Source organism: Pholis gunnellus (assembly GCF_910591455.1).
Source record: "Pholis gunnellus genome assembly, chromosome: 1".
NCBI lineage: Eukaryota > Metazoa > Chordata > Actinopteri > Perciformes > Pholidae > Pholis > Pholis gunnellus.
The window spans coordinates 4,064,199-4,077,333 of NC_136528.1; the positions used below are offsets into that span (position 1 = coordinate 4,064,199).

The window sequence follows — 13,135 nt, forward strand, 5'->3', positions numbered from 1 at the left end:
TGGTGGGGCAAACTGTGACTTGCAGTAAAGATGTTGGTTTCATATGCGTCAACAAACAACAAGGAATTGAGAAACAGTGTTTTGATTATGAAATTAAATTTAAGTGCTGTGGGTGTCGAATTCCATCAACTCTTTCCACAACAGTTCCAACTACAACACCTTCAACTACGCTGACCACCACAACTCCTACCACAACTCCTACCACAACTCCTACCACAACTGAAACAACAACTACGCCAACCACCACAACTCCTACCACAACTGAAACAACAACTACGCCAACCACCACAACTCCTACCACAACTGAAACAACAACTATGCCAACCACCACAACTCCTACCACAACTGAAACAACAACTCCTACCACAACTGAAACAACAACTACAACACCTTCAACTACGCCAACCACCACAACTCCTACCACAACTCCTACCACAACTCCTACCACAACTGAAACAACAACTACAAGTCAGCCACCTACATCTACACCTTGCCCTGGGGGACACAATATGACATGTGGTTGGTCAGACTGGATTGATCTTGGCAAGCCCACAACCGGCCCTGATGGTGGTTATGATAAATCCATCCAGGAGATAGCGTCTGCTGATCATCATGTATGTTCAGATCCCGAAGAAGTCCAGTGTAAAGCTGTTCTTTATCCAGGCCTGTCCATTTCAATGGTGGGGCAAACTGTGATTTGCAGTAAAGATGTTGGTTTCATATGCGTCAACAAACAACAAGGAATTGAGAAACAGTGTTTTGATTATGAAATTAAATTTAAGTGCTGTGGGTGTCGAATTCCATCAACCCTTTCCACAACAGTTCCAACTACAACACCTTCAACTACGCTGACTACCACAACTCCTACCACAACTCCTACCACAACTACAACTCCAGCAACTTCTACTATCACTTCACCAGCCACAACTACGTTACATGTAGTGACAGGAGAAACCTCCTCGCATCCACCTACTAAACCACTTTGCGCTTGCCTTCATAATGGTACATCTTTCAACCCTGGTAAGTTCAGCTTAATAAAGACACGCTTTTTAACAACATTTATCTTGCAATTGAGCCACGTCTATTTCAGACACCATTGTGGATTTCATGAGCAAAAACCTTGTCCCCCACGTCAATTTATCAAGACTTAAGTACCTTATTTTACATTTAGCATGTTTTAAACCAACCAGACAGTTTTATTGAACAATTAATGTGATAGAAAACTAAAGCTGCTCTGACACAAAAATTCAGGGTAGGAAACATGAGTCAGATGATAATGGAAATACAATAGCCAAACGTGTAAAGGAAGTTGAATGGCTTAGTTTTTACAAATTGACCCCTTTTCTGTTGATAAACATGACATATTTTTGTGGATGGAGCGTAGTAGGAGGCAGAATAATTCTCTTAACACTGGCGAGCAAGTTCTGCTCTTTTTCATAATTGCTGAAGAAACGAGTTTCTCTCAATGTTTACAGTCACTCACTCTTCGAGACCACAAGTTTTACTTGAGAAAGATAATATCAACCAAAACGACGACCATATTAGCCGATACGCTGCTGGCAATCACATTAGGGAAGAAAGCAGATGGGAGCTCCGTGGCTTCGTTAGCTTGTCCATTTTCACTGCTGGCTAGTGAGCTAGCTAGTCTCTGGAGCTTCCGCCTGCTCTTCTCCCATCAAAGGAGTCTCTTAGCAGAGAGGATTTAAGTATAGGGACCACAGACCCAGCCCTGCTGCAGATCACTAGCCTTCTGTGGGATTCATTTTTTTGTAATTAATACATATACATCTGTGTGATCTGTGTGCTATATGATAGCCTCTCTCATAAATGAAATCACATCGGGATGTGTGATGTGTGGTTGTCGTATGTTTCAACAATCTTCCTGTGTTTCATTTTCAGGCTCCATAGTTTACAATGTTACGGACAATGATGGCTCCTGTTACATAGGATACTGCAATGAGAGCTGTCATGTAGTACCCAAACACACACAGTGTCCTAAATTGTGTGTTACTGTAATACCTCCAAGACAGGTACTTCTTTATTTCCATTCTCTACATATTTAACTTTGTTTTTATATGCAATTGTTAAGCAGTACTGCTCAATCTTTAAAATGCTATCATTACATTTGCTTTGCATGACTAATTAATAGGTTATTCTATATATACCAGCCTTCTCCTTTTTCTATAATTCCAATCTATTGTTGTCCTTACAGAATGGTGATACTTGGCTGGAGAGTAAATGTGTTATGGGAAAATGTGAAGATGGCATTGTGACGTATAACAATAAGCCGTGTACACCTCCAAAGCCTATAGTGTGCGCAAATAATTTCCCTCCTGTTGAAGTGCTGGATGCTGATGGATGCTGCCCCCAGCTTGAATGCCAATGTAAGTCTGACCACCTAAAATATTGCTTGGTCTGCAATATCCTAAAGTTTAGTTTTTTTAAATGTTACTTACATTAAATTCAACTATGGACATTATGTATCAGATGATACCAGCTTACTTGAAATGTTATTTTAAAAATATTGTATATGTGTCATATGAAGGTACCTGCTACGGTTGGGGAGACCCCCATTATGTCACCTTCGATGGAACCTACTATGATTTTCAAGGCAACTGTTCCTACTGGCTGATGAAAGAGATCTTGCCCAAATACAACTTCAGTGTTATGATTGATAACTACTACTGTGGTGATGGCTTATCCTGTCCTCAGTCCATCACCGTCTTCTATCAAAGCTACAAGATCTTTATTACACAGAAGGATTTCAATGGCAATTTCACAAATCAGGTACTTACATGGCACTATTAACTTTCTCCATTCTTAATTCAAACTCCAGTCATGATCCTAGCAGCACTAAGCCTGATCCTAATTCATTAAACGTTCTGTGTTTTGTAAAGAAGGGCTAACTGTAGGTGCATTGAACCTTACAAAGAAGTCTTTAAATGATTATTTGTGGCGTTTATACCACATTGCTTTTTTTTTTTAGGTTTCTGTGAATGACAAGCGTGTAAGTCCTGCGTACCAGAATGATGACTTCCGTATAGTCACCACCGGCATTCAAACAGTGCTTGTCATCCCTAAAATCCATGCCAAGGTCACCTTCTCTGGGCTCATTTTCGGTATCTATCTGCGCTCTAGTGAATTTGCCGGCAACACCGAGGGACAGTGTGGTGAGTCCTGCAGTAGAAAGGGATAGCATCTTACTGTATGTTGAGTTTGAACAGCAGTTGATAAATGACATGCTTACCATTTGAATATGTTGTGAAATTAATACTTATAACAGATAAAACATGTTGTACCGATTTAAAACATTGTGCAATCAACATGACTTATAATGAGGGTTTCTCTAGGCACATGTGACAACAACCGGACAGATGACTGCATGTTGCCCAGTGGCGAAATAGTTCCTTCATGTCCTGACATGGCACACGAGTGGCATGCTAATGACAGTTACTGTGATCGAGTTCACCCGACACCAGCACCTACGCCTGATACCTGCAATACAACCATCTGTGAGATCATCAAAAGCAGGTAAGAGGAACAGGGGAAAACAAGCCAGAAATTACACCGTTCATCTCAAGCATTACATTTAATTCCCATTATTTGTATCGTCCAAAATTGCAAATTGGCCTCAGAGGGCTTTACAAAGGCACACGCCATCTTCTGTCCTTGCACCCTTGCATCGGAAATTGACCCACCCCACCCTGAAAAAAAAGAAGAAAAAAACTTTAACAGGAAAAAGAAGAAACCTCTGGGAGAGTAACAGAGGAGGTATCCCTCTCCTATGGACAGAAGTGCACTAGATGTCATGTGCACAGAATGAACAACATAAGAGAACATAGTCATAGTCAACATAGTACTCCATAGTCAACTCCTATAATCCATTACTTTAACAGATAGACCAACTGTTAAAGATTCCAAAGCAGAAAAGGCCTTATTAGACAAGTTTCAACCCAGCTTTGAAACAAACCTGACAAGCAACACATTCCTGGTTTATTCACATGTCTTGATAATGTGTAATGATGCATTCAGATTGTGTAAAGTGTCCATACTGATGACAAATCCCATGTTCCCCAGTGTGTTTGAGAGTTGCCACGAGAAGATTGACTACAGTCCATTTGTTAAGGCCTGTGAGTTTGACATTTGCCACATGCACATTAACCACATCGGCTGCACCAGCTTACAAACCTATGCCGATGCCTGTGCTGAGGCTGGAGTTTGTATTGACTGGAGGACTGCCACCAAAGGAATCTGTGGTATGTAACCAGAATATGTGATGTTAAAGTCAAGCACTATTTCTACTACTTATCATTTCACTGACAATATAACAGCAATGACCTCAACAAAAATGAATGATATGTTCTCTCTTCATCTCTTAATAGAATATAAATGCGAGAGTCCCAAAGTGTATCGGGCCTGTGGCCCTCAGGTGGAGTCTACCTGTGAATCCTGGTACAGCAGCTCACCAACACATTGCAGTCAATCCATTTCCATTCATTTATGCTTTGACTCACATACTGTACAACATCAAGGTGTGGCCTTCACATAACATGCTGTTGTGTCTGCAGGTACAACCAGAAATTCATCGTTGCTGACAATGCTTTTCGTGCCATGACAAGTATGGAGCTGGAGGGTTGCTTCTGCCCAAATGGAACCTTCCTCCTCTCTGCAAGCTCTAATGAATGTGTGCCCACCTGTGGTAAGATAGCAATACTGCACGGCGTTTAAGAATGTGCATCACTTTTTGTGACCAAGTCAAAATTCTATTTCTCATTCTATTCTTATACAGTTAGTATGTATATTTAGCTTAAGGTGGCGTAGACTGGGAGTAATTCAGGAAAGCTGAGACACAAACTGCTTTATGTTTCATATTTTTCTCTTAATAGAAATTTGTCGGCTGCCAAATGGAAAATGGACACCGGTAAGTCATTTTACTACAATGCTAGTCCCTTTCTACGTAACCTTTTTGACAGGCAAGTAAAGATGTCATGCCTCCTACCATCTGCAATAAACATTGTGTCCTCAGGCCAATACAACATGGATAGAAGGCTGTAACGAGTGCATATGTGAGGAGGACACGCTGCAGGTCACATGCCGTCATGTCTCCTGTCCAGCACAGCCATCCCTCAGCTGTGACCAAGACGGTCAGGTCAAGGTCACTGACACGGTTGGCTGCTGTCAAGAGGAGAAGTGCGGTAAGTGAGCACCAAGAAGGAAGCAACTCCTAACACTGTAGTCAACACATTCTGTATTTATTTAGATATACTGAATTTATATATTCAACACAGCGTGTAATCCATCCATTCTTGAGTCTTGAGCATATCCCAGCATGCATTGAGTGATACATCCTGAGCAGTACTTAACACAGCTACTGAGAATAATTGATTCTAATAATGTCCATAAAAGTTTAAATGAAATGAATAAAGCAATTTTCACCCCTTTCAATCACATCCCCAGTCATATTGTGTACTTATAACACAATCCAATGATCTTCTCTTCCTGTAAAACAAGATATGAAGTTTGCTTGTGTAAGCTTGTTCTGACCAATATCAACCAAAAATGATTATGACCTCCATCCATCAATCAATCTGCAACTTTTACCAACAAGAGTGGTTTGTGTGAGGGGCCACAGTCCTCTATAGCTCCGTATCGCGCTACATTCTAAGCCTGCCCACTTTGTAGAAGTCCAATCGATGAAGGATTTAAACTTAAACTTCTAGTATCACAGTGTGACAGGACACCTCTTATGCAGGGGTTGTAAATTAAAGCTCCACCATGAAACTCTTTTCTGCCAATATCTGTGTATGTACCAGTTAAGGAAGCAGCTGATGGAGTTCTATGTATGAACTATGTCTGCGAATATTTATAACCAAATACAAAAAAAAACGCTGTTTTTATTTACCGGTGTGAACATTCCCTCCTTCATTATAACAGAGTGTAATGTGACGCTGTGCCCTCCTGTGCTGACCTGTCCTGTTGGTTATACTCAGAAGATCACTATGGGAGTCTGCTGTTCCAACGTCACCTGCGGTGAGTGCGCTATGCTTGTGCATGTTACTGTAACTGCATAGCCAGGTGTCATTGTTGCCACTGATTTGTTGCATCACATATATAGATTATTGGTTGTTCTCTTTTCTTCACAGAGATTCGAAATGTGTGTGTTTTCCAAAACAATGTCTATCAGGTGAGACCTCATATCTACCACCTCTATGTGAAACTGATGTGAAGTGATGACATTGCAACTTTACAGAATAGGGAGATTGTGGGATTGTGTCATTGTGGAAAACAATGTCGTCATAACTCATGATCATTTAAATGTACAATGCTGCTTTAGTGCCATATATAGGGAACAGCATGTCAAACAGCACATTCGTTGACGACTGGGTGGAACGGGTCGATAGAGTGGTGGATAAGGCTAAAGTCTGCATATAAGTGTGTCCTAGAATCTCACTGTGAATCCAGGAAAGAAAATGTTGCTTCGTTGCCTCATGGTACACAGGTGTATGGTCCACAAGTGCTTCATTAATAGAATGTTTGCACGAGATCTGTTGAGATCTAACATTTAAGTAACTGAGTCACATTATGTGAGACAATATCATTTCTATTTCTTTTTACAAATGTAAATAGAATTCATGAGCTAAATTAAAATTGGGCTGGTTCAGGCTTTAGATCTGTTCTTTTCTATCCCTACATAAGTCTACTATGAACACTCAGTGGCCACTTTACTACTTAAACGTGTTAAACCTAATGCAATTCAAATCAATAGCTCAGCCACGAAATGCACTCTCACATGTATTAATACATAACTCTATGTTTATAACTGAAGTTGCAGTTTGCAGCGGCGTTGTACTGGACTGCATTCTATCGAGTGGAGTTTCTAATGTTTACAAGCAGGAGTAGCTGTATCTCTGCTGACCTTCTCACCCTGTCCATCCAGGTTGGAGACCTGGTGCCCATGAAGCCATGTGACAAGTGCAGCTGTAGTGCAAGGAAAGATGCCAGCAGCGGTTTTAACATAATAGAATGCGAGCCGACACCATGTGACACACACTGCCCTGTGGTAAGATGAGTCTCTATCTCTCCCTCCCTCACTCAGACACTTACATTTGTTACGTTTATTGTTGCGCGGATTTGATTTGGCAATTTTCTGCCATTGGAAGTAATGAAAATATGAGCTGGACTGTAAACTCAACAGTCAACCCTGAATCCCCAAAATACATATCAGCCAGAGCGTGTGTTGCTTTTACATGTTCATGTTGTTTTATATTGTATGTTGTTTGTATGGTAAGTTAGTTTGTGTGTCTCTATTCAGGGTTATGAGTATCAGACCATCGCTGGCCAATGCTGTGGGAAGTGTTTCCAGACAAGCTGTGTCGTCGTGCTGCCAAACTCCAACTTCACACACACAATACAGGTTGGTGTGTGTGTGTGTGTGTGTTTGTGTGTGTGTGTGTGTGTGTGTGTGTGTGTGTGTGTGAGAGAGAGCAAAGTAGATTAGATTGGATACATCTATAAGGTCACTAAGGTCTCCAACAACTCTACTGTCCTTTACAATAATAATGCTATTTTTGGCTTTGTCAGCATAACGTGACATATGACACAGATATGATCACCCAATGCGTATTTAAAGATATTTTGCAGTTTATGTTCATCCACCAAGAGGTGTGGCTCCTCCACAGCTCACAGTAGAGAAGTAGATCAAACAGTATTATTATATCATTAGAATTGAGTATCTTTTCTGCTTTTATTCTTTTTAAATGTACTGTATGTTACGGGAGTGCAGACTTTGCAAATCACTCTGATGACGACGTCATGGATTGCCTTTGTTAATCAAGGCTCAAGTCTCTGTTGATTTGGATTCTATAGTGAAATATTCATCAACTATTTAAAGGGTGTAGAAAATTGACTAAAACATACAAAACCACAGGTATGTCCCTTTAAGTTTTTGCAAGTTTAACATTCCATGTCACAAGAATCAGCACAAATCAACAAGAGGTGAAGTGCATCTTCATCTGATGACACTAACAAATATCCAAAAAAAATTCAGACAAGTCAACGAGGAGGAAAAATGGAGGAGAAGGTTAAACGCGCTGCAACTGCCTCATAAGGAATATCAGGCCTTTGATACTCAGATTAGCCCAATGTTGTATCAGGAGAGACCAAAGTATGCTGGAGAACAAACACTGTTTGAAGACTAACTTCTAGTGTCTTCATCAGAGTCAACAACAAATAAAAAAAACAATCTGATGAGAATGCACTTGGTGTCAAAATGTCAAAAATGAGTTGCTTTAAATTTGTGTGGTCCGGTTTTGACCAAATCTCTAAAGTCTCGTGTGTTTGACACGGAGGCAAAAGAGCTCTGAGTCAAATGTGCATCTGGAGATGATAATGTACAGATCGTAAAGCCCTCTCAGGCAAATTTGTGATTTGTGATTTTGGGCAACACAAAATAAAATAAATTGAATTGAATTGAATTGATAGTGTCTCTGATCCAACATTCTGTTGTTTTGTCCTTCAGCCTGGCACCATTTGGACTCCTGCTGACAACCCCTGTGTGAAGTTTGAGTGTGTGAAGATCGCTAATCAGTTCATCACCATAGAGGCCAAGATCACCTGTCCTCCCTACGACCCGAAAGAATGCATACCGGTGACTGCACACACACACACACACACACACACACACACACACACACACACACACACACACACACACAAACCAACCCTCATTATTGTAGCTTCATATCCTCTGAAAATGTGAGTACTTCAGGTTGGAATATAAAATGCACAACTTAAACATGATGTTCATGTTTAAGGAAAGGTGGTAGAACACAGTGCCCCCTGCAGTCTCATGTGAATCTCTACACAATGAATACATGACCCACAGAGTACTGATGTGAATGTGTGTGTCTCCTGCAGGGAACAGAGACCATAGCTCCGGACGGATGCTGCCATGTCTGTATGTATTGCTGCCATGAGTTTTTCATACCTGCATGTTATTTATGCTCACGTGGCCGGACCACACTCTCTTCTCCCTCTGGTTACACAAACCCACGATGTCCACTAGAGCTTCTAATAATCATGATGTCTTGTTCATCTAGGACACAATAATGCATTTTGAAGGTATCTGCAATACATTCCAATTATGGGGCTGATGGAAATGATCACCAAATCTTATGGTTAAGATGAGACTACATTCAAGGCATCATTCACCAACTTCAAAACACACGAAAACATCAACTTTACGAGACAAATTGGTCTTTTTTGTGTGTCGTCAAGTTTGGTGACGATGTTTCTTCAATTGCTTGTGTCCGTTTGCAGTACTTTGAGCTTTCTTAAGATAAGATAAAATAAGATAATCCTGTATTCGTCCCGCAGTGGGGCCACCGTACAGATGCTATGCTCTGTAAATCAGGTGAAATGAGATGTTTTTCCCTCTTAACATGTTTCTCTTGCCTGCCTCAGGTATTCCCAAGGGTCAGCCGTGCAAAGTGACCACCACTAGTGTGTACCTGGAGAGCCAGGGCTGCAACGCCAAAGAACAGGTCAACGTGACCTCCTGTAGTGGAGCATGTGGCACCTTCACCTTGTGAGTCCCCCTCATGTCTTATCCTTGTCCTCAGTGTCAGGGAAAATTCTTAATATTGAGTTTCAATTGTACATTTATCACATTAAAGGAGCATTTACATAAAAAGAATGGTCTTTAACAGTGTAGCAGAGGCCTGAGGTACCCTTTCAGTCAAGGATTTATTATTTTCATTAGGAAAATAACATGTAGTTGTTGCCTTCACCATGCCACACACACAGCAAGTCAACCTATTTTAATTCGAATATACATCATTAAGGTTGTTTCCTCAGACTTGAGCCATAGAACACATTGTCCTACAGGCTCAGTAGTACGAACCATGAGCTGTGAAACTGCTCTTTATTTGCAAAATCATTGGAGTGTCCCTTTAAATCATCAGAAATTATTAAAACTGAAACTATAGATGGAAAAAAAAAGGTTTAGCTCAGTTCTGTATAAATGTGGCTTAGATCATACGGAGGCCATATTGGGGAACTTTCTAAACTAGCTCTGTAGTCTTAAATTCTAATTTTCTTGAACTAAACTTATTTTTTCCCAATTGCCTTGTTGCCTTCTTTCTTTGTCACCTCTCTCTTTTCCCTTTCTTCACACCGTCCTTTCTCTCTTCTGTCAGCTACTCTACCAAAATGAGATCCTTGCAGCACAGATGCTCCTGCTGCCAGGAGTTGGCTACATCTGAGCGGACGATCGAGCTCTCCTGCCCTGACAACACAAAGTTGAGCTACACCTACATCCACATCGAATCCTGCGGGTGCCTCAAGACCGAATGCTCCGTGCCCGGCCACAGCGAAATGGCGAGCACGACCGTCAAGTCACGTCGACGCAGGAGATGAGGCAAAAACCAGAACAAGCATGTGCTTTGGCCACTTATGTAATGAGCATGAATTAATAGGACCATAACTGAACTGTCATATTTGAATCAATATCAACATCATCTGCATACATAATTCCTGTATTTATGTCTAGTGTATTAGCATACTTAGTTTTAGCTTGATACCATTATAAACCCACAAAGTTCTCATTAATAAAGATCATACTGCAGTGAGTCTGTTGTTGTTTGATTTCTTTCTGCATGCACAGTGTGTGTGTGTGAGTACGTATGTGTGAGTGTGTGTACTTTCCTAGTTTGACAAATCACCTCTCTTTTTTTTTTTTAAGTAAAATCAAAACCAAACCTCTACAACAAACATCACTGAGGTAGAGCGTACATCTTATCCCTCACTTAAATAGCAATTTGGAAGAAAACAGCAGATGTTCTATTAACAACAGAGAGCAGAGAGACAGTCTTCTCTGAGCACATTCAAACTAGAATGTATGCAGAAGGGCAAAGTCAGGGACAGCTGGAGCTGCTTTAGATGTAAATAAATGAGCAGCTGGTAGATTTCATTTAATGCTGAACTTTGAGTTGAAAAATGTTAATTATTATTGATTTGAAGAATTATTTAAACTACACAAACATTTTTGAAGATCATATTTATTCTATGAGTTCTTTGAACACTTAACATTTGTTCCCACAAACTTGCTGCACATTCAGTCACTTCAGGCCAAGTAGTCACAGATGTGACCTTTTTCTCACTGTTCAAATAGATAAAGATCAAATTAATTAGTTGTGATTCAAACCATGGGTATTAATAAAGAGAAGGAAAAGATAATGCTAAAACTCAGCCTTATAATTCTTTGAGAAGCCCCTTCATTCCAAGAAACCTCAGCTCCAACGCTGCATGGTGTACGGGCTCAGAGCATCCTCACATATCAGAAGAGGGTGCTGCTCTATCAGAATCAGAAACTGTTTATTGCCAAGTACGTTACACATGCAAGAAATTTGGCTCGGTGATTGGTGCATAACAATAAACACAGTGCGATGGTATAAGACATCAAAAATGAATAAAAAAATAGGAAAATGTACAATAAAATATGGAAAACAAACAAACAAATAAGAGTACCTTAAAACATTAAAGTGTCAAGTGTGTCTTAATAGATAGAAAGATGTGCGAGGGTGTGTAACTGTAGGAAATTGTCATGGGGATGTAAGTGTCTGAGTCAGTGGGGGTCCCGGGCATTATTGATGAACCCAACTGCAGAGGGGATGAAACTGTTGTTGTGGCGTGAGGTCTTGGTCCTGATGGACCGCAGCGTCCTGACAAAGCGAAGGGAATCAAACAGTTTTGTTCACAAGTCGTGGAAGGACCAGGTCACCAGATGGTCAATCTCCCACCTGTAGGCGGACTCATCCCCACCAGAGATGAGTCCAATGAGGGTGGTGTCATCCGAGAACTTCAGGAGCTTAACGGACTGGTGACTGGAGGTGCAGCTGTTGGTGTACAGGGAGAAGAGCAGAGGGGAAAGAATGCAGCCTTGGGGGGGAACCCGGTGCTGATGGTCTGAGAGACTGAGACATGTTTCCCCAGCTTCAGGTGCTGCTTCCTGTCAGACATGAAGTCTGTGATCCACGTGCAGGTGGAGTCGAGCACGTGCAGCTGGGAGAGCTTGTCCTACAGCAGAGAAGGGACGGTGGTACGGAAAGCAGCGCTGAAGTCCACAAACAGGATCCTGGCGTAGGTTCCTGAGGAGTTCAGATGCTGGAGGTTGAAGTGGAGGGCCATGTTGACTGTGTCGTCTACAGACCTTTTGGCTCTGTCGGCAAACTAATTGTATGGGTCTGTAATTTATAATTACAAATAACATTGTCCTTTTAACATATTTGGATTTTTAATTCATTTTCAAAGCTGATCTGATACAAGCCTGTCTAGGTTACTCTAGCACGTCATTTGAATTAATCAAAATGTTCAAAATGAACACTGTTTCTGTCATTAGTACAGTTACCTTTTTTTTCCTAGGAACCTTTCTAAGAATTCACAGTAACATATATCAATTTCTTGCTAGAAAATGATATATGATTATATTGTTATTACCTCCATCCATCCATTTTCCTCCTCTTATCCGGGGTCGGGTCGCGGTGGCAGCAGGCCAAGCAGGCTGACCCAGACTTCCCTCTCGGCCGCAACATTTTCCAGCTCATACTGGGGGATCCCGAGGCGTTCCCAGGCCAGCCGGGAGATATAATCCCTCCAGCGTGTTCTGGGTCTGAGAACAGCCTGGGGTAGGCCCTGCTTTCCCTTCCTGAGCCGTCGGATGGTTTGCCAGAACCTCCTTGAGGCCAACCGAAAGTCCTTCTCCATGGCCTCCCCGAACTCCTCCCATGCCCGAGTTTTAGCATCCGCGACCACCGCAGCTGCAGCCCTTCTGGCCTGCCGGTACCTCTCAGCTACTTCAGGAGAACCCTGGGCCAGCCAGGCCCTGAAGGCCTCCTTCTTCAGCTTGACGGCTTCCCTCACCTCCGGTGTCCACCACCGGGTTCTCGGGTTGCCGCCACGACAGGCACCGATGACCTTCCGGCCACAGCTCCTAGCGACCGCGTCCACAATAGAGGCTTTGAACATGGTCCATTCGGATTCCATGTCCCCAACCTCCCTCGGGATGTGTGAGAAGTTCTTCCGGAGGTGGGAGTTGAAGACCTCCCGGACAGGGTCCTCCGCCAGACGCCAGATCAGA

General features: G+C 41.9%; 1 protein-coding gene across 1 annotated transcript; it reads left to right on the forward strand.

Moving 5' to 3' along the window:
- Window positions 1-612: 612 nt before the first annotated feature.
- Window positions 613-10,416, forward strand: LOC306696683 (intestinal mucin-like protein; the record flags this gene model as incomplete). Its single annotated transcript, XM_079160354.1, has 15 exons — window positions 613-680; window positions 823-938; window positions 2,546-2,787; window positions 2,987-3,170; window positions 3,351-3,531; window positions 4,078-4,256; window positions 4,383-4,452; window positions 4,569-4,699; window positions 4,887-4,921; window positions 5,027-5,167; window positions 6,938-7,060; window positions 8,519-8,647; window positions 8,917-8,956; window positions 9,463-9,586; window positions 10,197-10,416. The coding sequence occupies 15 exons, from the start codon at window positions 613-615 to the stop codon at window positions 10,414-10,416; spliced, it is 1,983 nt and encodes a 660-aa protein (XP_079016480.1).
- Window positions 10,417-13,135: the final 2,719 nt, after the last annotated feature.